Genomic DNA, 27,024 nt, shown 5'->3' with positions numbered 1-27,024 from the left:
TGCAAGAAGCATTTTCATTTAAATTTTAGGTTGCCAGGCCTCCCTGGTGGTGCAAGGGGTTAAGACACAACCTATGAAGCTGTCAGCAGCCACTGCAGCACGAGTTTGATCCCCGGCCAGGCCAGGGAACAACCCACATGGCAAAGCAGACCTCTACTGACTCGCCTGCTGCTCCCCTCAGCAGTGTACTGCTGTCAATCTGCCTGTTCTGTTCCCTACTCTATCTCTGGTGAATCCTCTCACTGCCCCCACACCTCTGGCCTGTACCCCAGCTCTTGAATGCATAAATGAATAAATCTTTAAAAAAATAAATAAATAAATTTTAGGTTGCCTACTCAGCCTTCCTATTCAGGATATTTGCAACAGAAATGAATGCAAGTTTACCATTGTAGAAAAATAAAGTAATTTAAGAAGTAAAAACCAGGACTCTTATAAAAGGTATGAAATATGTATATATCTTTCATATAAACACATGCATACACATACACACACGCACATATACAATCTTGAAAAAAAAAAAAAACTCCCCTGTAAGGGTTTTCAGTTTAAGAGAAAGTGGCAATAAATGTTATTGATGCTTTTTTAATTCTCTGCAATAGATAGTAAATAGGAGGCATTTTTTTAAAGGAAGGAAACCTTTAAAAAAAGAAAAAAGTTTCCCTGTCCAAAAATTTTCAACCCAAAAGGAAAACAAAACCATTGTCACTTTATGGGAATGGGTATTATATATCATGATTTTGACCTAAATTATAAGATTCTCTCTCTCTCCAAAATTATGACCCAAGTAATACTTGTTCTTTTTCCCTCTATTGGTATCAATTAAGGATGAGAATTGTCAGAGGGCTCCAATAATATTTAAAGACATAAACACAGAAATTCAGGGTATAAGGAAACCTTCAAAAGTACTTTGCACAATGCCCTCACTTTGCAGATGTATGATATAGTTCTGCACTGAGAATGACTTACTGCAACAGCATACAAGAACTATCACAAGAATGCCTGACTTCAAAAAATTTCTCTTTTAGTTGATTGTCCTGAAACCAAATGCTTGGGGAAATTCAAGGGGAGGGAAATGTCATAGTATTCTTGCAGCTGAAGTGAGTCAAGACATGGTCTAATCCAGGGTTTCTCAAGTCCAGATAACATTTTAGATTGAATAATTCTTTGTTATGGCAGACTGTCCCATACATTGTAGGATGTTTAAGAGCATCCCTGGCTTCCACCCCCTAGATGCCAGCATTTCCTTCTCTTGTCACAACTACCTAAAATAGTAGGGGTAAAGTCACCTTGGTTAAGTACCACTGGCCTAGTCCAATCCCTTCATTTCATTAGAGGTACAGGTTTCACCAGTGCACTGGGTAAATCTGGTAAGCCACACAATCATTACTAGAACTCAAATTTCAGTGCTCTTTCTGCAAAACCAAGTTGCCCTACTTTTACTTTGGTTCAATTATACATCAAAATGAATAAAATCAACAGATTCTGCCTAAATGTGCATTCTAAAATTGGGAAGTAAAACTAATCTGACCCTTCAATACCCTGCAAAGACAAGTCCTTTGACCAAATACAATTTACTAGGACCTAACACTTCTCAGGAAATTTTAGCCAAAGATTGAGACTAACAGCTCATTTTTTTTTAACTTATCCAATGGAATAAATACATATTCTTGATTTTTACTTGAGCAGGCAAAAAAATGCTAAGCTCCCCCTTTATTTTGATCAAAATAAGGGGGGTGCAATTTTATGGGGAATATAACCAAAATGAAAATGCATACATTGTACAAAAATGAAAAAAAGATGTAAGAATTATATAAAATATTAAAAAATAAAATCTCAATTATGCCATATAATTAAAATGTTTTCAAGCACTCTATGGACTCATCGAAGTTATGTATCAGATCTGGTCTTGTGGTTCTAACATCAACCTTTGTCATATTCCTGAAACCATTTCTGCCTCCAGATTTCTATATTTTCTTCAGAATTCTCTGAACTGTCCATGATGTCCTCATGTGAAATTCTGCCTTTTCATTGATTTCTATAATACAAAACAATCTCAGTCATGATTTTTTCACTTAAGAATATATATTGTATGATTTGAAAAAAAAAGCTAAGCTGCCTCAACTCTGCTAGACAGTAAGTAAGAATTCATTTCCTGATAAATTTTTGTGTTTTTTTTTTTTACCAATTATTTTCTATTTTCAGGGGTAAGTAAGTAATTAAAAAATATTGAATGTCTAAATAGCCATAAGACAAATTGATATTTGGATAACTGTCTACCATATATTAAATTTCACCTAGGGATGTCTGTACTTGGAAATTAGAATCTTATTTTGAAAAATTCTAAACATCTACCTTTTTTTGCTTCCCTAAGGAATCACCAGTTTTGAATTTATAAATTTACTATGGAGCCTTTCCATGCAGCTTTTGACATAAAGAAATACTTATTTGGGGGGCCTCCCCGGTGGTGCAGCAGGTTAAGCACAACACTGTAAAGCTGTCCGCAGCCTCTGCAGCACTGGTTCGATCCCTGGTCAGCCAGAGAGCTACCCACATGGCACAGCAGACCTCTCCTGTTGCGCCCTCAGCCATGTTTTTGGTCTGTCTGCCTGTTCTGCTCCCCACTCTGGGGAATCCTCTCACCCTCCCGCACTTCTGGCCTATACCCCAGTTCTTGTATAAATAAATAAATCTTTTTAAAAAAGAAATATTCATTTTTTGATTAATTTGCTTATTTTTTCCAGGTATTTATTTTAAACTGTCTGCTTTGCTACCTTGCTTTCATTTTTCCACAGACTGGACTTCTAAGCTGTCTGTTTTTTTTTTTTTTAAAGGGATTAATAAAAAATTTATTTACCAATTTTCCCACCTGCTTCGTTTACTCCTGTGCATTCTTTTGGTTGCTCTTCTCACTTAGATTTATGGTTTTCCATCTAAATTACCAGCATTCAGTTCTTTTATCTTGGAATGCAGAGAAATGAGAGTTCCCAACTCTTCTTATCTTCAAACTTGTATTGTGACCTTCACATTTGTCATAATTTAAAGTCTGTCCAATCTCACCCACACTTTAAAATATGTAATAATCTCTCCAATGTATAGAGTTTATAACATGAGTTTCAAATATGGGAAAGTCAGATGAAACAATATTCCCCCTTAATTCTGTCCAAAACAATTTTTTTATACAGTGCTATACAGCTTTAAGAAGGAAATGATGTATATCTATTATGGGTTGAATTACTAATTTAAAAAAATTAAGAAAATATTTTATATAACTGAGGTGAGCAATTGCTTTTCATATTAAATTGGAAATCTTCAGTGGAAAAAAAATCACCTTTTATCTAATTAGACACATTAAACAATGAAAAAGCAATAAATTTTCAAACTCATAAAGAACCAAACAAACTAAAAAACCATTTATCTCTTTGGTATCTTCATTCTCAACAGTGAATTGATTTTCTGAGCCTCTATGTCTTCTCGATGCCCATACATCCAGTCAATTCTGTTAATTATTTCCCAACTCTGCCTTTAGTTATCAATAGAATTATGCTTCAAAGCACATCACCAGCACATCCATATGTGAAATGTGTGTATATTTTTTAGTAATTCAAAAGAACCATAAACTGATAAAATAATGGCTGTAAAGGTAATTTCAGAAAGACATAAGCTTCATTCTGAAGAGTTTTTGTTAAAAAAAAAAAAAAACTCATTCGATATAATAAGATGTTTCCTGGCCCATGCCATTTTGATATAAAAATTGTTGATTAATAAGTCTCAATTACTTGATTATGCATTTTGGTTTCAAACTTTGCTTTTAGTGCTCAGAGGCTGCCTCCAGGCAAAATTTCAATTCATTATCAGTTCAAAAGGCTGCCCAGTTGTACCTTCTTAAGCTACAGTAAATACATTTCCATCTGGTCTCATCCTCTTTAGTATCTGACATTTTGTAATAGAGAGCTTTGAAATCATATTTTATGGCAGTGAAGCTGCTTGGGGAAATTTATTGACTTAACAATCCCATCCAACATCTCCTGTCATGTGGAACAGCCCCCAGTACAAGGCAGATTAGTGAATGAGAGCTACTTCAATTTGGCCCAACAGTCTGGCTAAAGAATTTTCCATTACATGGGTGGGTGAGATTAACTGAATTTGGAACCATTCGATTTATTCTGTAGCACTAGTATAAAAGAACACAATAGTGACTAGGACTGAATTTGAGTATGCTCTCTTCTATTGCCATTCTGATGAAGTAGCAATGCTGAGATTATAAATTGTTATTACTCAATTTATTTTTTAAATAGATCTAAGTGTTTACATTTGTGAGCTGTATTTGGTATCTGCCTCCATTGTAGATTCTGAACACAATAAGCGTGTAGTTAGTATAAATATATAGAGACAGTTAATAATTTATGCATGCTCCCAGTGTGCCAGGACCCCAAGTGTCTATTAAATTTTCCCACTCATGCAAGGTCAATGAATAAGACCAGGGAAACTATGGAATTTTCTTTTAAATGCTAGGCTAGCCTTCTTTTAATAATGACAACCTGCAAACCTAATTCTCATTAATTCCCATGTACCACACGAAAGTTGGGATATACATAAAATAAATTGGTTGAGAGAAAATATAAATATGATTATGTCTGAGGCACTGACAACTGCAAAAGAGCTCAAATTTTCAACAAATTATCTGCAAATACACAGATTTATATTACACAAAAACAAATTTAAACTCACTGGCTAGTCAAGAAAGGCATTGAAAAAAACACATATATTTGCAGTTCCTTTTAATGAGAAGAATTTCCTACACTTGACAGTGGAATTTATTATTTCAAATGCCTATAAACTATGATAAATTAACTGGATATTCTACAAGGAATCCTGCTTAAAATAAAGTGCATAAATTTGAAGTTATACTTACAAAAGAACAAAATTATTATTTTACAGCATTAGATCATATTTTAAAGAATGTAAGTCACTTGGATAATATGTGAAATTTATTGTAATTGTTGGCATTTTGTCACATAGGCTACATTATTTTTATGAAAATTTATAATTCTATTAAAACATCACATTAAGCTTTTAAAATTCTAGCATCATGTAAGCAATAGATATTTAATTAGCATTTTTGTTAATGATGGAATATCTTTTTCTAACAGGAATTTCCATTTCTGTTATGTGTGGAATTAATTAAGGCAACCTTATATATCAATAAGATTTCTCTCTTCAATTTAAATTGAGAACTACATTTTATTCCATAAAATGAAAATAGCCTCTAGTTACCATTTTTAATGATATTAGCAGCTTCTAAAATAATTTAACTTATCAAATTTATAGCAGATGCCACAAGTTGTATACAAACAAAATATTTTCCTGTCCACTTAATGAATAAAAGCTAGAGCAAATCATGAAAATCATTTGTAATGAACTTTTTTCAAGGTTGCATAGAAATTTCAGAGACCCAGACAGGGTTAGCGTTAGCTTTTAAGTAACCTGAATTTTATAGCTTGAAAGAAGCCTTAATAGATACCAGACGAATGTGTCCTTTTACTCATTCTGAAACTGAAATGTAGAGCCATGAAATGACTTGCTCAGTGATATAGAGCTAGGTACAACATCCCTTATATTTTCAAAATATGATTGCAAATATGAGCATATATTTGCAAAAACATTAATTATTATTTCAAACTAAAATTTAAAAAGGTCATATCACATCATAGTCCTCCATAAGAACACTAGATTTTATTATAGATTACCAAATATGGTGATATTACATGTCCCAGTTATATACAGAACAGTTTATTTTCTGGATATTTGCTTTCATTGATTTTCCATGTAATAATATTGAGATTTAAAATATAGAAACCATAGCTATTTGTTCTATTCAGATAGGACAAATAAGGAAGTAAAGTCTCACTTTTAAAAATTTTTGAAGCTTATATTGCATAAATGTATATTTTCATATTTTCCCCAAATATGTAATAAAGTACCTTTAACAAGCATCCACTATATCATCACCAACATATAGGATACATAAGGGAAGATAGTATAACTTTCCACATGGAAGCCAAATGAATAGCAAAGCTTTAAGTAATTTGTTTCACTAACTAGTATTGCTCAACCTAGGAGATCACATCATCTCGACTATACTAAAAGAAACCCAACAATGAAACTTTTATCAAATGTACTAATATATCCATAATATTTTTAGTAAAATACTTTAGCTTTTTCAAAAGGAAACAGGACTTTAGAAATAAAAATATAGCACTTATATGACCCATCCAACCAGTAATTTCACAATGTCTTTAAGTAGTGTCTTAATTCCCCCAAATAATAGCAGCACTACATAGAAAATTTTTAGACAGAAATTCAAATAAAGACATTTTATTATGCAAGAAATGGATTTTTATTACTAAATATAGTCCAAAAATGAACATATTCTTGCAAACTATATTCATTGAGACATCTATTTTTTTATATAGTGTTTGATCAAAATATGAAAGGTTTTCCCTTGTATATGCTCACCTGCTCAGAAAAGAAGTCACTGCTATCTTCCAAATATTTACTGAAAGGGTTGGGCTCATAGATTTCTTCCTCCTTTTTCAGGAATATTTTGGATTTTACTGGTACAGGGCGAATTACTCCAGGCTTAGTCTTCATGAAAATACAATTGATTTTTCATAAAATAAAGAAATAAGCAATATAAGAATGAGTAAGTATGTGTATTATTAAGTCACTCAAATGTTCTCAGAAAGGTCAGTAATTTTTTTTAAATTTTACAATGGTTTATAAATATATAAAATAGTCCCTAAATCTAAAAATTTCTAACTAATATGTTTTAGCTATTGCAGCAATCAATTCATAACGATCCACTAGGAAGATGTTCAAAATACAAAAACTTCATTTATCTAGCCAAACCTGTTTTATATACTTGCCAGTACATTCAATCAATAAACATTTCATTTGACAAATATTTATTAAGCCTGTCCTCTGTGCCAGGCAGCATTCTCATTCTAGGGAGAATAAAGTTGAATTTGGTGTTGAACTGGGTCACCAGAAGTCCTGTCCATATTATATGTGAAACCAGGGATAACCTTCTGAGTTAAGGGAGTGAAGGGTGGGTACCAAACATATGTTCTCCCCCAAGAATATGGAAGAGAGACCTTAACTGCTCTTCCATCATGTTCAGAGATTGAAATTATGTCAACTTGGGAGCTATGAGAAAGTCTTAATTTTCCCCTTAAAAAGAGATCTATGAGATCAAGAAAAAAAGAGCGAAGTATGTGGCAAGCCAGACTGGAGAGGAGAAATACTTAAGGATTTTCCAGAATTGAGTTCAAAAACATCCCTAGTGCCCAGCTGAATTATTTGTCCTAAGGTTGCTTAAGAATCCTTTTCGTTAACACTTGATCCCCTTCTAAATTTCTCCTTGAGTGTGATTCAAACTCCATTATTTCTAAAACTTACAAACAAGAGTTTAGCTTATAAAAGAGCCATTCAAGATTCATAAACTTGCATACGAATGTCATTTGGATAAGAGATGAGAGGAGAGGGGAAAAGAAAGGACGGAAAAAGAGGGCAAGGGAAAAAGAAAAATCTAGGAATGAGAGAAATCTAGTTTGGGGCAATTTCAAAATAATGTTTCAAAACACCAACATCTTGTTACACTGTAATATGTCACAACATGATTGATAAGTTTACAAAAAACCATCCCAAACAACAATTCAATAAAAAAGTTGTGACACATTTTCTGCTTAAACATTTTGCTATAATCATTCTTCTTAACTCCATTTCTTTTCAAAAAATAGTAAATTAGCTCTCCTCCATCAGTGCTGATACTCACAAGTTTAAGCCTTAAGGGAGTACATCTATCTCTCTGCTCTATAAACCACCTGATATATTTTGAGTCTTGAATAAATGCTGCTCTGAAATACTTTCTTTCAATCAATATTTTCCCAGTTGTCTTTCACATATATTTGCCAACTGGGGAAATACAGATTGAAGAAAATCTCTATCTCCCCCAGGCTGAGAAATATCTCCCACTTAAACTGATTTCTCTCAAGGGCTAAAAACAAGCAAGTAACATCCAATTATGCGTGAAGTCACATAGCTGAGTACATGTATGAGCACAGTATGCCTCCAGTAAACTCAGCACAAGAACAAAGCCCAGTCAGGCACCTGTAATAAGGATGATTCCTGATATCTGTGTCATAATTCTATGTTGTCAGACTAGCTGTCACTCTTTCCCTTTGACTTTTCCGTTTTATTTATCCTTCCTTCTGCTTTATTCCTGCACATTCTCTTTCTCTCCTGCTTCTTTGTGACTCAGGAAATCAATATAGCAAGTCCAGTTCTCAAATCCTACCAGGTTTTAAAACCAACATGGAACTTTAGGATCTAAGTTTGTGACATTATGCAGAAAGGAAAAAGAGAAGAGAGAAGAAATCTAACCAGGAGGATTTAATATGCTAAGGGAATACCTGTGCTTGAGAAGTACAATTACCTGGTTCCTGTATTGCTAGCAGGCAGATGTTTTGGATTCTCCTAGCCTAAAGCATATTATCTCTCTTGGGATTATCGCCCATTAGAGTGAGACTAGACACAAAGAGACTCTTTTGGATGGTAAAATATCACATACGTTTAGTGTCAGAATCATCAGAATCAGTTGCAGATTCTTATTTGTTTATCTACCAGCCTTCATGTTCCTTAGTTCCTATGAATTTCCTGTATTTGGTGGTTACCTGACAAATTTGACAATGATTCTTTCCCTATCTGCCAGGTTTTCCACATGCTATTTTCTTGGATTCTATGTCCCTATGCTTGGTCTGCCTGAGTCTTCTTCATTCTGATTTGCTTAATTGGCCTTGATACCATTGCCTTGATCCTTATATCACCTCTTTTCATAGACATGATTTACCATTGTATATTAATGCATTATTACTCAGTAGTCAATATTTAATAGATATGGAAGCCAAATCTACACTATGTGTAGTTTGCCTTTGACATTTGGTTTCCATCCTATAAACTTGAATCATACCCTCCATACCAAACTGTCCCTTAGCCTTTGGTCAAATTGGAAATTGAAACATGGTACACTTTGTGCATTCTCCATAAGCCATGGTACATGGATAAACAGCATTCTTGGAAGTCTCCACAACTTCCCCATGCTTTGAGATCAACTTCAAAAACAATGGAGATTCATTACAACTAATGACACCATTATTTCCCATAGACCCAAATTCCTTAGCTTCTATATGGGATCAGGCACTATATTCAATTTTTTTGATAGATGATCTCATTGATTCCTTAGAAACAGCAGTGAGACTTAGAAAGAATAATTTGCATGCCAAAATTATGTAGTTAATATGTAAAGAAATCAAGATGTAATTCCAGGTCTGGCCTGATCACTAAACCCATGATTTTAGTTATTTCTATGCTTTATTCAAAGAAAGAGAAAACATAAAAATCTGAAATGATTTTTAAACACCTATTCTCTATAACTGCTTCTGTTAAATCAATAACAAAGCCCTAGTATTTTTTGTATTTTTGATTCCATTTATATTTATTTTATTTCCATTGCCAATTTTTAGACATATCCTTCCTTTTGGCCAGTTAAATAATTCTGCATTAATTTTACCTTTTACTAAACTTACTAAATCAATATTTTTCTTTCTTTACATGTGGCACACATTCTTTCAAAAGAGCATTCCTGGAACATGGTGGAATCTACTGTTTATCCACTCAGTATATACATCTATAATTCCTCCTTTCTCCTACACACATACACACATGCCACACACACACACAATACCTCATCTTCTAAGGGAGTCTGTAGTGTGTGTGAGACATCAGACTGCATATTGATGTCTTTCTAAATCTGGTCAAAAATCCATGAAGCAGCATGATATTGATGTTGAGAGAGTATCAAGGACATGGATTATAGTTTTTGCATTTGTCTATTGTTAGTAGACTATATGACCTTGAAAAATCCATTCAACCTGTATGAAACTTCTGTTAAAGGATTAATTCAAATCTGTGATTAGAACATAAATTCTTGCCCCCTCAGGAATCTTACCACATAAATTTGTTGAATAAGAACTGTTCTAGATATTCAATCCATCACACAAACAAGAATCTCAAAGTGCCTTTCAGAAAATTTATTAAAAAGAGTATGTGAAACAACTATCCTATTACTTATTACTGGACAGAGAAAGCTATCCTTGAATAGTTAATTTGCTCTCTGCTCTCCTTAATACCTTGTTTCTCAATGTCAAATGGTCATATAAAGACTAAATTGCAACACAAAGTAAACTAATGGCTTTACTCAAATAAGATGTTTGCTAGCACCTTGTGTACAGAATGGGATCTGTATATCAGCAGCATCAGCACTTGCAAACCTGTTAGAAATACCAGATCTCAGGCCTTCCCCAGACATACTGAATGAGAATCTTCATTTTAATATACTCTCTAGGTGATTCACATGCATATTAAAAAATGAAGGCAACGCAACTAGAATTTATCCACTAAATATCATGCTACCCACCTACATACAGAGCTTCCTGGTCTGCCATCCCAGAGATATCTGATTAACCTTGAACTTCTAACACCAGACTAAAGAAGAGGCTTTAGAACAGACTGCCATTTACTGATTTCTAATCTACATAGCATCCTTGCTAGAGCCTCCTGATACCTTTAGAATTCAAGTGGACTTTGGTTCTTAAATTCTGACAAATCTAATTGCTAAGTCTGTGTCTTTGATGGTGAACTACTATAAGACTGTTATGTCCAGGAATAGTATGACTAAACTAATCCAAAGAGGCTCTTCTTTCATATTAACCTGCTATAGAATCTGCCATAGAATCTTTCATATTAATCTGCAATAGAATAACTACATGAAATCCATGAATGTGGGCCTCCCCTGGTGGCGCAGCAGTTGAGCGCTGGGCTGCGAAGCTGTCCGCAGCCTCTGCAGGGCCAGTTGATCCCTAGCCACTGGCGAGGGTCCCACATGGCGTGCAGACCTCTCCTGCAGCCTGCTGCTCCCTTCAGCAGTGTACTTCGTCCGTCTGCTTGTTCTGCTCCCCGCTCTGGCTCTGGTGAATTCTCTCACCCTCCCGCACATCTGACTGCACCCAGTGCTTGCATAAATAAATAAATAAATCTTAAAAAAAAATCCATGAATGTCATTCTTATAATGTCAGGAAAATTCAACTTCATTATATTCTTTCCAGTCTAAATGAAGAAATAAAAACAGGTAATGACTGTCCTTGTACAGCGGGCCCATATAGAACAATAACAAAGTTCTCAAAAATGTAAATTTCAATTCATTGTGAAGAACTACCAAGAACTGATTTACACTGGATGTAAGAGCTTTGAAAAGTAGCAAAGAAAACAACAGTTATTTTGGACCTCTAAAGCATACTTTTATCAGGCAGTCTCTGAAGTCATTTTGCCAGTTGAAACCTAGTCTATGTCAGGAAGTATTATGTCTACAGACATGAGTAAGACATAACTCTTGTTCTTAGAAGATGGACAATTCAGTTGAATAAATCACAGAACAATCACAATAAAAGTCATGTCATTAGATTCCTCCAAAGTTACCTAATATCTCATCTTCTCACCTAGACTAGAAGTCAAAACCTTTACAGTGCCTGCAAAGTAAGCCCACAAGGACCTAATCTTTCCTACTCCAACCAGCTTCTCCCTTTCTAGTCTTCCCTGCTGCTACTGTTCCTCTTACCCCTATTTTATCCCCTCTAGCCTATTTTCATTTTCCTTTCATAAGGAGTTTTCTCATTAGTTTTTTGCTTTATTTAGAACTCTTTTCTCCATTTCCGGGAGCCTCTCTAAATTTTTCAACTTGTTGTTCAAATGGCACCTTATCAGACAAGATCTTCCCTAATGGCCGATGTCAAATAACACCACCTACCTTCCCTTACTTGCCTTATTTTTTCCATAATGCTTATTACATCTGACATCAGTTTATATGCTCACTGTCTTGCTTTTTACACTAGAAATAAACTCTACAATGCCATAAATCGTTATTTAATTCATTGTTGTATCTCCCATACCTAGAATTCTGTCTAGAACCTAGTTGATGTTAAATACATATTAGAAGATTGAATAAACTAAAACAGAATTCAAGCTACAATGCAATATGAAGGCTTTAAGGGGCACTGATTGCCAGCCTGATTTCTCCTATTACTTTTCCTGGATTGACTTTTCTGACTACAATACTATAGGCCAGGAAGAGGGGACTTTCCAGGATAAAAGATCCATCAGCCTTTAATCAATAGAGGAGAGGAAGAAGAAAGTGGACTGGTAAGTTCACCCTTCAGGTAGAAGCCTGAAGTTATCACCTTTGAAAGATACAGGAAGGCAAGCCCAGACACTACCACAGTGCTTGACAAGACCCTCTCCAATTTTTTTTAAGGTTGTCCCTCCTGTTTGCTTAAGGTGAAAGCAATTAAGCTCTTAACAATAACATCAATGATGTCATCTTTTGGGGAGAATTTAAGAATGGAATTAGAATGAGGACATCGCATCTAACTCTACTGTTAGTTTTGAGGCTGAAAAATGTTCAAGAAATAGAGTGTACAGATTCTGAGGCCTGAGGGTCAGTTTTAATGGCTTGTGAGGCACTGGTCAGAGCCTGTTATTCATTTGTGTTTATAACCCATCAATTATACAGTTATACTTGAACATTGCTACTTGGGGCGCTGTAAAAATAGGCAATGTTTCTGTCCTTTGGAACTTATAATCATAATTCCATGACAACAAGTTGGTATTGCCTCTGGCTGAAGGCCAATGTTGAAATTAACTGCCAGCATTGACCGAGAGAATCCCCATTACTAATTTTAAAATCATGGCTTCTTAGAGCAACATCTTTCTTAAATTAATAACTTCAACTAGTGGACTGACACTTGTAATTGCTTTTGACTACAGTTGTAAGCTCTGGGGTGGTGTGCTGAGGGAACAAAAGAAATATATTACAGAGTCCCAGTTTTTAAGGGTTTATTTTTACAGTTAGGAAGAAATAGGACATGGAATAATAAGGCAAAAAATAAAGCACAGCATATGGAAACTACTTTGAGCCTGGTTAGGAATTTTACTGATTTGAGTCAGAGTTTGTGACAATGTCATAGATATTTCTTCTAGTCATTTTCTTCAGACTTGTCTTCATTCTCCAGTATTAGTTTTTTCTAGAGTTTCTTTGGCAACAAGCTCATAGAAACTAAAAAATATTCTACCAGTCAAGATTGCTAACAAAGGTAATATTCTCTAAATTGCTTAGCTGATTCATGCATTCAATTAATAAATGTTTATAAGCTCTAATTTTTTTTTACACAAATATTAATTCTTGGGGAAAATACTTAAGTTTTTGTTCCTCCCCCAAAGAAATATCCCAAATTTCAAAACACTATAGAGCAGAGTAAAACTTTCAAGATTAAGGTAAAAAATCCAGACCATTATACCACTCATTGGCCTTGGGACTGTTGACATGGCATTGTAAATATCTGGACTTCAGTTTTTTTCACAATAGTGGTGAAAATAGCAATTCCTTTCATTCTAACTTTATTGATGATTATTGAGGATCTAGTGAGATATAAGATGGAAATTTATATGGAAAAAACCAGAAGAAAAGGGATTTGAAGGAAAAAAAGAACGTATTTTTGCATTTATAATATAGTATTGATATTAACTTGTCTATACCATTTAAGGAAATATCTACCTTCTTGCAAATAATACTTTTTGCCGCTGAAATAATTTTTTTTTAATTTCTATGACAGTTATATAAAATAAATATACATAGAATTTCAATAATTATAAACTACATCCAATCACTTAAGAAATACTTTGTGGAAGGTACATCACACCAATGAGTCAGATTGAAACATTTCAATGGTTAAAGAAAAGACAATGGCATGACTCAGGCCTGAGGAGGCGTACATGATAAATGCTGTAGCCCTTAAGTATGTTGTGTCAAGGAAAAAAATCTAGTCAAGGACAAACCACGTTTATGCTTAAGAAGACATTGGTTCTACACAAAGGCTCTCAGGGCTACATTTTCTGAACAACAGGGACCTCAAGGGCCCTCAGGAAAATGAGTCATGCACCACTAAAGCAGGACACATCAGCTGGCATTCAGAACTAGGAACAAAGTTTCTGTAAGTTTAAGCACTCTTCCTTACAATGTTCCAATAAGCTGCATTCTGCTTTTGCCTGTATATTGCCATATGACTTATTTTTTAAATCTATTGTTTTGTACTCTCTATATTCAGCTTTCTTTCCTTTATGGACAACCATGAGCATTTAACATGGCATGGAATTGGACCTCTCTGGTGGCGCAAGTGGTTAAGACGCAACCTATGAAGCAGTCCGCAGCCTCTGTAGCACAAGTTCAATCCCCTGGCTGGTCAGGGAGCAACCCACATGGCATAGCAAAACTCTCCTGTCTCGACTGCTATTCCCCTCAGCAGTGTATTTCAGTGGATCTGCCTGTTCTGTTCCCCACTCTGTCTCTGGTGAGTCCTCTCCACCCCTCTCCCCTCCACACCTCTGGCCTGTGCCCCTGTTCTTGTATGCATAAATAAATCTCAAAAAAAAATGGCATGAAATTTAAAAAGCAAAAGATAAGTGTCTTCTAAACCAAGATCCCCTACCTTTGGGTAAGAAAGACCATCTCGTACAGCCCTATCTATTTTCATATCCAGAGGAAACAGGACCCAATCACTTCTGTTAAGATTGTGATGATTCACTTCAAAAAAGTGAGACAACTGTGTGCTAAACCAACTAAATCCATCCTTTCCTTTCATTCTGTTTACTATTTAAGGGGAACACTAATCACCAGTGCCTAATCTTAATACCCTAACCAACCTCACCCTGTCTCCTCTTCTTTAGTAAGGGATCACATCTTCACAGACGGTACAAAATTGCTAGCACAAAGTCCAACACAGGAGGGACCTAATGAAAGCCACACTTTCCTAGAGGCTCAGTGTCTCAACTCCTTCATCAGCTGTTTCATATCCTCCATGAACTATCTAAAATCTAATGATTCCAGAACACAGACATCCACTAACTCTATGCTTTGAATCAATTTCAAATCAGTTTGTGTTTTTAGCTGTAAAAATGGCTGCTCATATTATCTCTTAATAATTGAGCTATTTTGCGTGCAATAATTACACCTCTCCTATGTACAGAGCTAAATTGGCAAGTTTACATACTATGATAAACGAGCCTTAAAATAACCCTTTCAGGCTGACAGTGTAGTTATTCTAACCTCTGTTTCATAGATGAGTATTTCCAACATCCTCATCTCTAAGTTCCTTTTTTTAAGGATTTATTTTTATTTATTTATTTATTTATATATTCAAGAACTGGGGTACAGGCCAGATGCACGGGAGGGTGAGAGGATTCACCAGAAACAGAGTGGGGAGCATAACAGGCAGACTGACTAAAATGCACTGCTGAGGGGAGCAGCGGGGGAGACAGAAGACATCTGCTGCGCCATGTGGGATTCTCACTGGCCGGCAGGGATCAAATCCGTGCTGCAGCGGCTGCAGACAGCTTCACAGTGCTGCGTTCAACCCCCTGCGCCACCAGGGAGGCCCTCTAAGTTCCTTTCCAGTTTTGATATACTGAGATGTTACTTAATAGAAAATAACCGGGACACATATTGGGGGACACAGATTGGTGAAATAGCTTCATAGCGTTCCCTGAGCTATTTTCCCTGAGTCCAGAACTAAAACCTTGATTTCAAGAATTAAACAATAGAAATAATGTAAGAGCAAGGAGCATGGTCATGCTTCCTTACTTCCTTCCAATGTTGAATTGGTAAAGTTGTAATAAAAACAAGGAAAATGTAAGCCAAGTTAAAAAGAAAGAACTATGAAAAGCAATATATCCTCAAAAAGACAAACCTCAAAAGCAAAATGACTTCATGTACTAAAACTTGAGCTACCACGGCAATTTGTCATATATTTTTACTTCAGCCAACCATATTTTCACTTCAACCAACTATACTTCTCCCCTAAAATGAGTCAAAAATTTTAACTAACTATTCATTGTATATAAAGTGTACACAGTTTCTCATGTAATTTAACTATAATCTATCATAAGCTCCCCAGAATTTTTACATGCTATATACATTTGCACATACACATAAACAAAAAGCAATGTATGTATTATAGTTATAGGTAGATCTATGAGCTATATCTATAACTATAATACATACATAAAATAAGAATTTCTTCATATATGACATGAATATGTGTATAGGTTATACACACATACATGAACATTACATACCATAGTTTTCTTTTTCAAAGACATTCTTATTTTCAGAATTTAATCCTGAGGTGAGCAGATGATGGCAAGTATTGTAAATTTAGTCACAAAAATGAAAAAAATTACAATTTCATTCATAACATGTTACTTAAGAATAAAAATATTCTAAAGAACCAAATGTTATATAATATCCCATGTATACAATTATTTTTACTCTATTCCACTGCCAGATAATGTAAATACCATGTTACTGTCATGAAATAGATATTAAAGTGATTGAATTGAATAATTGTATCATTCCAGTAGATGTTCTTTTTGTGTGTGATAAGTTTTCATGACAATAATCCCTTCACAAACCTACCTATATCTTAAGGGAATTTCAGGATTAAAACTTAATTTAAGACTTTGGGCCTCCCCAGTGGCGCAGTGGTTGAGCGCTGGGTTGTGAAGCTGCCCGCAGCCTCTGCAATGCTGGTTCGATCCCCGGCTACTCCCCGGCCACCAGAGGAGGGTCCCACATGGCGCTCAGACCTCTCCTGCTGCCCCCTGCTCTCCTCAGCAGTGTACTTTGGTCCTTCTGCCTGTTCTGCTCCCCGCTGTGGCTCTGGTGAATTCTCTCACCCTCCCGCGCTTCTGACTGTACCCAGTGCTTGTATAAATAAATAAATAAATCTTTAAAAAAAAAAAAAAAGACTTAGTTAAAAATTTCTTGAATTCTCTAGAGAAAAGGTCTATAGTAAATACAGAGAAATTATCATCAAAGTCAGTCAAAATAACATTTTGTAATTTTTCCTAGAGAACACAAACACGAAATTATTTTCCTAGGTAAGAGACTATTTATGAGTTGTTTTTATTTATCTCATTTTGTGAAATAATTATGTATTTGCCTATTTGAAATCATATCTTAAAATATTAAGCCAAAATATTAACACCAATATGCCCAAGGAGTTTGATTGAATCAGTCTTATTTTATGAGCCAACTAGGCTTTTCTAATATTTCAGTGTTAACAAATAAAATTATTGGCATTTTGGCAATTTTAAGATGATTTGTAGGCTATGAATGCAGGGCACCAAAATTACTGCTTAAAAGAGGGAGGGAAAGTCAGCACTAAATAGTGAGCTATATATGTACATATATGTATATATAAGTCTGATAATATATATGTACACACACATTTACATATGATTAAATTACATTTATTTATCCAATATCTAAAATCTGTTTTTGTCTATAATGCTGAGTAAAATTTTGTGTAAGGAAATAAAAAAAAGTATTTTCCCACATTACTCTCAAAAGACAAGCATGTCATCGTTTTCAATATTAAAATAGTTGTAGTAATATTTCCATATTTAAAGTGGGAAACTGCTTTGCTGCATTGTTATTGCAGTGCTTGTTTCCATGGCAACACCTTCACTTCACTGTGTTAATAATCATAGACTCAGTGCTGGAGGGGCTTGGTAAGTATTAACAGAATGCTCTCATTGTTCAATTTGGGGATCAGGCCTCAGACTCCCAAATTCACAACTTGCCACTGTCAGCCTAGTAGTTAGTGTCAGAGAAGGAAGTTAAAGGTGGGTCTTCTGACTGCAAATTTCAGTACTCTTTCAAGTAGACAGGACAGCCTGCCACACTGTTCTAAATCAATTGACACTAAAATTCCATACAAACACATATATACATATGCAGACACATCCCATATCTATAACATATATGTAAACACCAACATAATCAAGTGATTTGAGTCCATCTCTTTCAATAGATAAACTAGACTTTTCTGACTTTTAAGTATTAACAAATAAAATTTTAAAAATATATTATCATTTTGGCATGAGAAACAAGATGAGATTTTCGCTATGACTATAGAACACCAAAACTGTTGCTTAGAAAGGGTAAAAATCAGTACTAAACAATCATTTATCTTTTTAATGTTTCCAATTGCTTTCCTAGAATTTTTCATTGAATTTACTAAAGGTGTCTGCACAAGAATTTGTCATTATAAATTAAAAGATATAAAGAAAAACTTCAACAATACATAGGCAATTCATTTCATGTTTCAATTTGCTAACCACTGTAAGAATAAGAAATACAATACACTAAGAGAAAAAGCAAATTTATTTAATCCAATTTTTATCTATAAATGAGAGTCTAGAGTTTAGATCTGTGTTGTCCAACACAGTGGGCACTAACCCACCATAGAGGCCCTTGAAATGTGGCTATTCTGAATTGAAATATGCTGTAAACATAAAATACACAGTAGATTTCAAAGACTGTGTCCTAAAAATAAAATTTAAAACATCTTAATTATAAACTGATTATGTTGAAGAGATTTATTATTTAATAAACTATATTATTGGAGCTAATATGATTTGTTTCCTTCCATTTTTTTAACATGAGTAGTAGACAAAATTTTTCCTTCCCCCTTCCTCCTAGAAAATTTTAAATTGTATATGAGGCTTGTATTAGTGGTTCACATTGTATTTCTACTAATCATCATTGGCCTCAGCCATTCACACACTAACCTTACTAATTGAAATATTTCATTTTCCATTTCCACAAGTTCAAAACTACCCTACATTATCAACAATGACCCTCTCTCCTCGAACCCTTTTCTGGTGTCTCCCCTCAAGAAGTGAGCTTTCCTCTAAATTCCACAGCATCTTGCTTGTGACCCACCCATTTTACTCTAATGAGATAGCAGGGTACAAGTTACTGGAAAATACGGTCTGTGGATGGTTTCAGGAAATTTCTAACCCACAACACAACTACCGTAGAGCTTCAGTAAAGTATCAGCGAATTTTTATTAGACAGGTGACTAAACTTATTTATAGTGGATTTATTTTCAATTCACCTCCATTAAGATAAAACTGAGATAAAATCAAAATTTTCTAAAGTAGATCTATGACTTAGTAAGAGGATACGTACCAGTTGAGTCTCAGATACTGTGGATGATAATGAGGAGAGGTTTGCCTGCAAAATTATAAACATGGTATTTATTTAGTAAAATTTGAAATGTGTAAAAGAATAATCAATGGTTTTAAGTATTTTGGAGTTTTTTAGTATTAAAATAAACAAGTCAATTCTAAGAATTTGAAAACTACAAAGTAAAAGGAAAAATATTTACTAACAAAAATTATTTTTAACATTACTGATACATTCCTAACAATATTTTCCTGTACATTTTTATTAAGTTCATTTAATAGTGAATGTTTTATGTGCTGAGATATAAAAATATATCAAAACAAGCACAACCACAAGACATCAGAAATACTTCAAGATGACGTAATACTTCACGCCTGTCTACTTCATACTTTATTTAAGCATATCGGCCTTGGGCCTCCCTGGTGGCGTAAGGGATTTAGATGCAACCTATGAAGCTATCCACAGCCACTGCAGCGCAAGTTTGATTCCCGGCCAGGAAGCTACCCACATGGCACAGCAGACCTCTTCTGACTTGCCCGCTGCTGCCCTCACCAGTGTGTTTTGGTCAATGTGCCTGTTCTGTTCCCCACTCTGTCTCTGGTGAATCCTCTCACCCCCCACACCTCTGGCCTGTATCCTGGTTCTTGTATGCATAAATAATCTTTAAATAAAATAAAATTAAAAAACACATCAGCCTTGTATATTTATATTTATTTATAGCAAATTGAAACATATAACAGATTTTTTTCCTTAAAGAATATTTAAAAAAAAAAGTTTTCATGATTTGGGAAAGAAAATGATTTGTTTTTATTAAATTGTTTTTAAGTTAAAGAGGGAACATATTGTTCCTTCCTCCTTAGTTCTGAATTTGACTTCATCTAGATTGTTTCCTTTTTACTAGTGTAAGTAGTAAAACTCTTGGACATTGACTGAAAATGTTAGTATTTTGTTTTTTATGAAAATTCAATAGACATAGAATTATAGGGTAATATGTATTATTTCTCAGTCTTTCAAAGATATTGTCACATTAGAATCTTCACTCTAGTTCCTGTTACCAGAGTCAGTCTAAATGTCACATTGTGGTGATCATCTGCCTTCACATTTAGTTAGCTTTTAAGATTTTTCACCATGACATACAGTTATTTCATCATGATGTATTTGAGTGTGGATGAGTTTCTGTGTGTTCTTTTTTGGAGACTTGGTGTTTTCCTATATTTTGAGTATGCCTATCTTTCTTCAATTCTGGGAAATCCTCCATGAACAGCTCTTCAAATGTTGCCTTATTTTCATTATATCTAATATGTTCTTAGGGTAAATATAATTCTTTTAAATATAATTCATCTCAATCCATCTTCCATTTCTACAAACTTTCCTTTTGTACTTTTCATTTCTTTATTCTGCTTGCTGGTTTGTTCCCACATATAAACCTGCTAATTAACATATTTTTCAACTCTATACTAGTGCATCTAACACAGCAAAAGCATTTTTTATTTTAATGACTTTCACTTTTAGCAATTCTATTTGGTTATTTTTCAGATTCTTTTATGTTATCTATAACAACTTTTAATTATTTCAACACTAAATAGATTCATAAATTCTTTCCAGACTTTTCTACAATTCCCCCATTATTAAATCTCCTGCCACTCATTTCTGCTGGCTCTTTCTCATGCCTCTCCCCTGTAATGTCCTTTATTCATCTTATTGTTTTTCATTCTTGATTTGGAGCTTTTCAGTCAAGGTAACTTTGGTGATAATTTCCATAGATGTCCTGGTGGGAAAACCATCTCTATAGTACCATTCACTTTTGCCCTTGTGGGAGGCCTTGAAATTTTCCTTGCTTCTGTGGCAGAAGCATTTTATTTCATTACTATGATCTTCCTAAACTTCAAGGGTGGCAGATCCCCACATCTGTATTTTCATAGATTTGGATTCATTTTCTCATACATAACTCTTTTACCACCCAAAAGTACAGGGTAGAGATGGTACAAGAATTTATCTGTTATTCTGTTTCATGCTTATTGGCCTATGTGATCTTCTAGGCTCCTGAATGTATACAAGGAAATTCTTTACAAATCTTAGACTGCTATGTAGTAAAAATCAAAACCTAAGCTCTTGGAAAGATGAATGCAGTGTAACTTCACTCATGATGCACACAAAAAAAACAAACAACAACAAACCCTTAGACTCTGATGCCAGAATGGTGGCTACCAAAGGAGGGGGAGAGGGTGGAACAGAGATATCTACAGTTGCCACAGTGGGAAATGGAATATTTGAAACCTACACTGTGTTGTAAACCAATTTATCTCAAAAAAAATTAATAGAATAAAAAAAGATAATTCAGAAAGTCATAATCACAACAAGAAAATAAAGCAAGGTAATCAAAAAAAAAAAAAAAGAAGAAGAAGCTAAGCTTTTGGTTACTTGCACCAAAGTTCTGATGCACCTGTTCCACCACAGGGTTAGCTCCTTAACACCCCCTCCTGGATCTACATTTTTGGCACTCAGAAGTTTTTGTTTTTGTTTATCTCTTTAGTCTTTATGTATTTTTTGTAGTTATGTTTTGTTAGGCATTTCTGCATTTAAATGGGAGGTTGAGCTCCACATTAGTTCAGCCTTCAACATTGAGGGGATGTAGTCAACATACAGATGCACAATTATAAATACACTCGGATAAATATGATAAAACTGTGCTTCTAAAATATTTCTATTTTTGGAAATTGCAGATAATGTCAGGGCCCATTATAGACATGCCAGTATTGTTTTTACTTTCTGAGACATGAGCAATGTAGTATGAGAGTGATAAGGTACTAGTTCTTATAGGATACCCAAGTACACAGGGGTTGTGATGCCCAACAGGTGACAAGGCACATGGAGTCTTTCCCACACTGTATCCAGAGTTGTTTTCTGCTCTTCCATTCATGCCATTCTTCACAAGAACTGTCAGTGATGCTGTATTTCCTGGTTGCTAGGTGGCAGCAGGGTATGGTAGCTAAGTGCTCCACATCTCTAACTGTTGCGGACCAGGTCAGTATGAAATGTGGTTTATGGTTATTCTGTGCTGCAGAAAACTGCCCATCAGAATGTCCATCTCAGTAGTTTTTCAGAACACCTAGGATTTCATTTTTTTTAAGATTTATTTATTTTGCATACAAGAACTGGGGTACAGGCCAGGGGTGTGGGGGAGAGAGGATTCACCAGAGAGAGAGTGGGGATCAGAACAGGCAGATATACTGAAATACACTGCTCAGGGGAGCAGTGGGCAAGACAGGAGACATCTTCTGTGCCATGTGGGTAGTATTCTGGCCCGTCGGGGATCGAACTCGTGCTGCAGAGGCTGCGGATATCTTCACAGTGCTGTGCTTAACCCCTTGCGCTACCAGGGAGGCCCATAGGATTTCATTTTTAGCATGGGTAATTATTTCTTCTACAACCTTAGTTTTTAACCTTTAATTAATTTTTCATAATTGCATTGATGAAAGAATCCTCTATGAATTCTCCTTTAAATTAATAGCTTCCATTAAAATATATTGAATTAATGTGAGACTCTTCAATGAAATAAAACAGTAAAATTTTTATCTCAAAAATGATAGGAAACTATACTTATCAACACTCGCATATTTAAAAGTTGCTAGGAAAGCATAAATTAAAAATTATACATTAAAAAATTATTACAAGAAAAAAGTTTTGTAACTATATATAATGATGGATGTTTACTTGACATAACTCTGGTGATTTCTTCACAATGGACACAAATATTATTTTGCACACCTAAAGTGATCATGCTGTATGTCAATTATACCTCAATAAAAAACAATTATAAGAAAAGTTTGCACTTCAAAAAAAGTACTTGTATAATTTAACTACATTGCCAATATCTTCCCGTATATTATCATTACTGCTAAATGATACCAAATAATCACAAGGAAAAAAGATAAAATTCTCAAGCAAATACACTATTTAAATTAGGAAAACTCCCAAGTAACCAGTCTCCATAAGACCACAAAATTCATTTACTGGGAATCATATCACAATAATAAGACACCTTAGACATCCCAGCAGATTTTTATTTCATCTAAAATAATTAACTTCTTATCACTATTGTGATATGTATTCCCAGAGAAAGGACAAAATCAAATGCAAACTCAGGATGGAGTAGATATTTAAAAAGTCACTGGGGATTTTCCTTCCAAAAATAAATTAATAATAATAATAATAATAATAATAATAATGATGATGATGATGATGATGGCTTATGTGAATTATCACAAATATAATCAGGTTCTTTCAACCAATTCAATCATTTCAAACTCTTTGAGAAGCCTTCATATGCTTGCCTAATGCATGTTAATTTTTTATTTAATATTATGGCTTCAGTTTTGTTATCAGTAGCAAAACACTTATTTTCCAAAAGTGAAGAATGTTTGGTGAGCTGAGACTGCAACAGTAACTGGAGTAGGTGCTATATTTGATCAATTGCCCAAGAGTCAATTACATTAAGATAGAAAAGAAACGAGGTAAATGAAATTGAGTTTATAAAATTAAATTTGGAATTGAATTTAAATGGCACAAAATTTTTAATAATTTATATCTGTCTATGTTAATATCATGAAAAACAACATGAGAGATGAGTGTAAGGATGGCTCTGTGTCAAACAAAAATCCCAGAATCTATATTCTATAGCCTTTGATATTAATTTAATAACAAAAGAAATAAAAGAGGGGAGTGGGAGCTATCCAGTATATTATCATAAAATAAAAACTAGCAGAACTCTCAAAAATTGTGAAGTTCAAAATTTCTTCAAAAAAAAAAAAAAAAACAAACAAACCTGTGAGTCAAGTTATAAGGAAAGCAAAGACTAAGCAGAGAAATGAGGATTTGAAATCCACTGAAAATTAAATTACTTCATAAGGCCACTACTGTGCCAAAGCAGCTTTGGAGAAACAATTTTCCTTTTCCAATGACTTGATTCCAAAAGCAAGTAAAATATAATCAAGCTCCTTGGTCACTGCCTAGAGTTAATTTTCCTTGCAATCTGCAGCTCTCCGCCATTCTTGACAAATATCCTTTTAGCTGGCATCTATCTAGCAGAATCTGGGATAAAATCAAGTTGTATTAGATAAAAAGTGTTACATAGTTGTTTTTGTCATCTGTTCTCTGTGCTTCCACCACTTTGGACATGCTTTCTTCCCTTTCAGCAATCACATCCCTAAATATCACATGCAGTTCAACACCATTAAAATGTTTCTCTTCTGTCTCTTCCTTGTTGACACTACCTGCCCTGATTTTTGTTCCATAGTACTCTAATTAGTGATAATATGTTAAATGAATTATGTTATTTCTCCAGGGCAAGACTGATCTACAAAAAGGCAAAAGGAAACACTCAAAATATTAACTGAGCACCTAATAATCACTGAGTGTTAAACTTGGCATTGAGGAGGTATAAAATTATAAAATCATCATACATTTTCTTCTTCTTAACCTAGAGAGTGTCCCTGTTATTTGTATATAAGGCACCACTCAAGAGAATGAATACAGTGGTAAGAATTTTAGACATATGCCTTCAAGATATATTATTGAATCGTACTTTTATGGTTGCATCCTGTTTTATACTATTGATAGACCTTACCATGTATGAATATCTCACTAAAGTGTATTTTATAAGTTAGTATTCTATCCCCAAAGATCTAAATACAAAACATAGATTGGAAATATTTAGATAGCTTAACTCTTTAGCCAGAGAATGATGATTACAATTTTTTCCTAAATATATTTAGTAGGTAGAATAAGAAGGCAGAGTGACCAGTGACAGTGACAGTTTATATGTGCAAGTGAACCGATAAAAGATCAAGGGAAAGTCAGGCTGAAAGACAGCACCTTCAATTTTGAAGTCTACAATGAGGAGGAGGAGGTTAAAAGGCACAAAGTGAGCCCCATTAAATCTTTTCTCTTCCTCCTCATTTAGCAGAATCCTGATAATCCTCTTCCTCTCTCTTTTCACACACACACATACACACACACACCTCAGAAATATTTCTTAACAATAACAAAAAGAAATGAGAATGGTGGAAAGAGTAGAATTTCTTGCTAAGATGTTCACAACTCTTTCCATATTCATTAAATCTCTAGTCGTGCCCTATGATAGCACATATAGACCCAGGTCTGGAATGAAGTAGACTGAAGTCACCTCTTACCTAAGATCCAGGACATTAGCATACAATGCCTGAGACACACTCAGCACAGCAACAAGGGAATGTGTGTGTTAGCTAAACTGGAGATGACCTTTATTTGAAAATCTGTGTATATAGTGGAGCATATTCTTAATAAAGTTGAAAACATTTTTAATATATTGTGATATTTTGAAAGCAATATGCTTCCATTGTAATAAAATCATTCCATCCCTCAGCTCATTAAAATGATATCTTACCTATACACAATGTAACATCTAATAAACGTCTCCATTATTTCTCTGACACTTGAAAGTACTCATAAAATACAAAGAGTTTGTGCAATAAGTTATCAATAGAATGTGATTCTAAGGTTTCACTTTGATAAATAAGAGGCTCAATTATTTGTCTTATTTGCTGAGGTTGCTCTTTACTAAGAAAACATATTGTGGTTCCGAATTTCATGAATGAAATAAATTTATCCAGATAGTAATTAATGAAGAATATATATTTCTAAAGTATAATACAAAGGGAAAATGACATTGCCCTCCTAAGAGGATAAAATGAAAATAGAATGAAATAGAAATTTATATAGCAAATTGATTCCTTACAGGAGGGAAATAAACTGCTTAAAAAGAGTATTATAAGAAATAATCAGGGCCTCGCCAGTGGCGCAGCGGTTGAGCGCTGGGTGGCGAAGCTGCCCGCAGCCTCTGCGTCACCAGTTCAATCCCTGGCTGCTCCCCAGCCACTGGAGGAGGGTCTCACATGGCATGCAGACCTCTCCTGCCGCCCACTGCTCCCCTCAGCAGTGTACTTCGGTCCTTCTGCCTGCTCTGCTCCCCGCTCTGGCTCTGGTGGATTCTCTCACCCTCCAGTGCTTCTGACTGTACCCAGAGCTTGTATAAATAAACAAATAAATCTTAAAAAAAAAAAGAAATAATCACTCATATATTACTTGATAAATATTTAAACATTAGTGAATGATTTAAAACCTTAGAAATATAATAAAACATTATCCTTTACATGTCATCAAATATGAAATTATTCATTCAAAGGTTAGGTTGAAAGTTACTGGGCATGAGGAAATGATTTAGTCCCAAAAGTATGAATGAAATGCTAAAGGAAGAAAGCGTACCCCTAGCTACCATAGGTGCATACTATTATCAACTGTAGGGGTTTTGACATGAGGAAGACTGATTTGGAGTTTGTATGTGCTATGCGTTCCACAACTTGACTTCCTCCTTTGCAAAATGAATATTTTAATTAAATTTTAATTATTAATTTAATTATTAATAAAAATAACCGCTTCATAGAACTACTGAATGGTTTAGCTTAGATAGTTGAAACTTATTTGCATGATAAGAGCTAAAAATTTCAGTTACTATTATTGTTGAGTTTGGCATCCGATTAAAAAAAGTAGGTGAAATATTGATGATAAACTAATATAATCAATCCTGCAAGTAAACTGAGGGGGAAGGAACACTACTACTCAATATATTGTTAGCCTCATTGAAATTCTATTACACTTAAGTGAACCTCAATTAAAGAACTTTAAAATTACTGAATTCTAGTATGTCATGAAGTGAAATATATCTTGGATTTACCTAATTTGTATTGATGGCGCTTTTACTACATCTTGCTCATGCTAAAAGCAGACTG

The 27,024-nt window shown here is 34.4% G+C and overlaps 1 protein-coding gene across 1 annotated transcript in view; it reads right to left on the bottom strand.

Moving 5' to 3' along the window:
- The window catches only part of MLIP (muscular LMNA interacting protein), a 128,072-nt gene that overhangs the window by 42,301 nt on the left and 58,747 nt on the right, over positions 1-27,024 (bottom strand). Inside the window, exons 11-12 of the mRNA XM_054698874.1 lie at positions 19,202-19,246; positions 6,517-6,645 (exon numbers count right to left, since the gene is read on the bottom strand). Coding sequence (XP_054554849.1) covers positions 6,517-6,645; positions 19,202-19,246 — 174 coding nt within the window. The remainder of the gene's footprint in view (positions 1-6,516; positions 6,646-19,201; positions 19,247-27,024) is intronic.

The sequence above is a fragment of the Talpa occidentalis genome, unplaced genomic scaffold (genome assembly GCF_014898055.3).
Source record: "Talpa occidentalis isolate TD23 unplaced genomic scaffold, MPIMG_talOcc4v2.1 talOcc4.2, whole genome shotgun sequence".
Classification (NCBI taxonomy): Eukaryota; Metazoa; Chordata; class Mammalia; order Eulipotyphla; family Talpidae; genus Talpa; species Talpa occidentalis.
The sequence above is the reverse complement of the archived record's forward strand: the minus strand, read 5'-3'. Positions and strand labels throughout refer to the sequence as shown.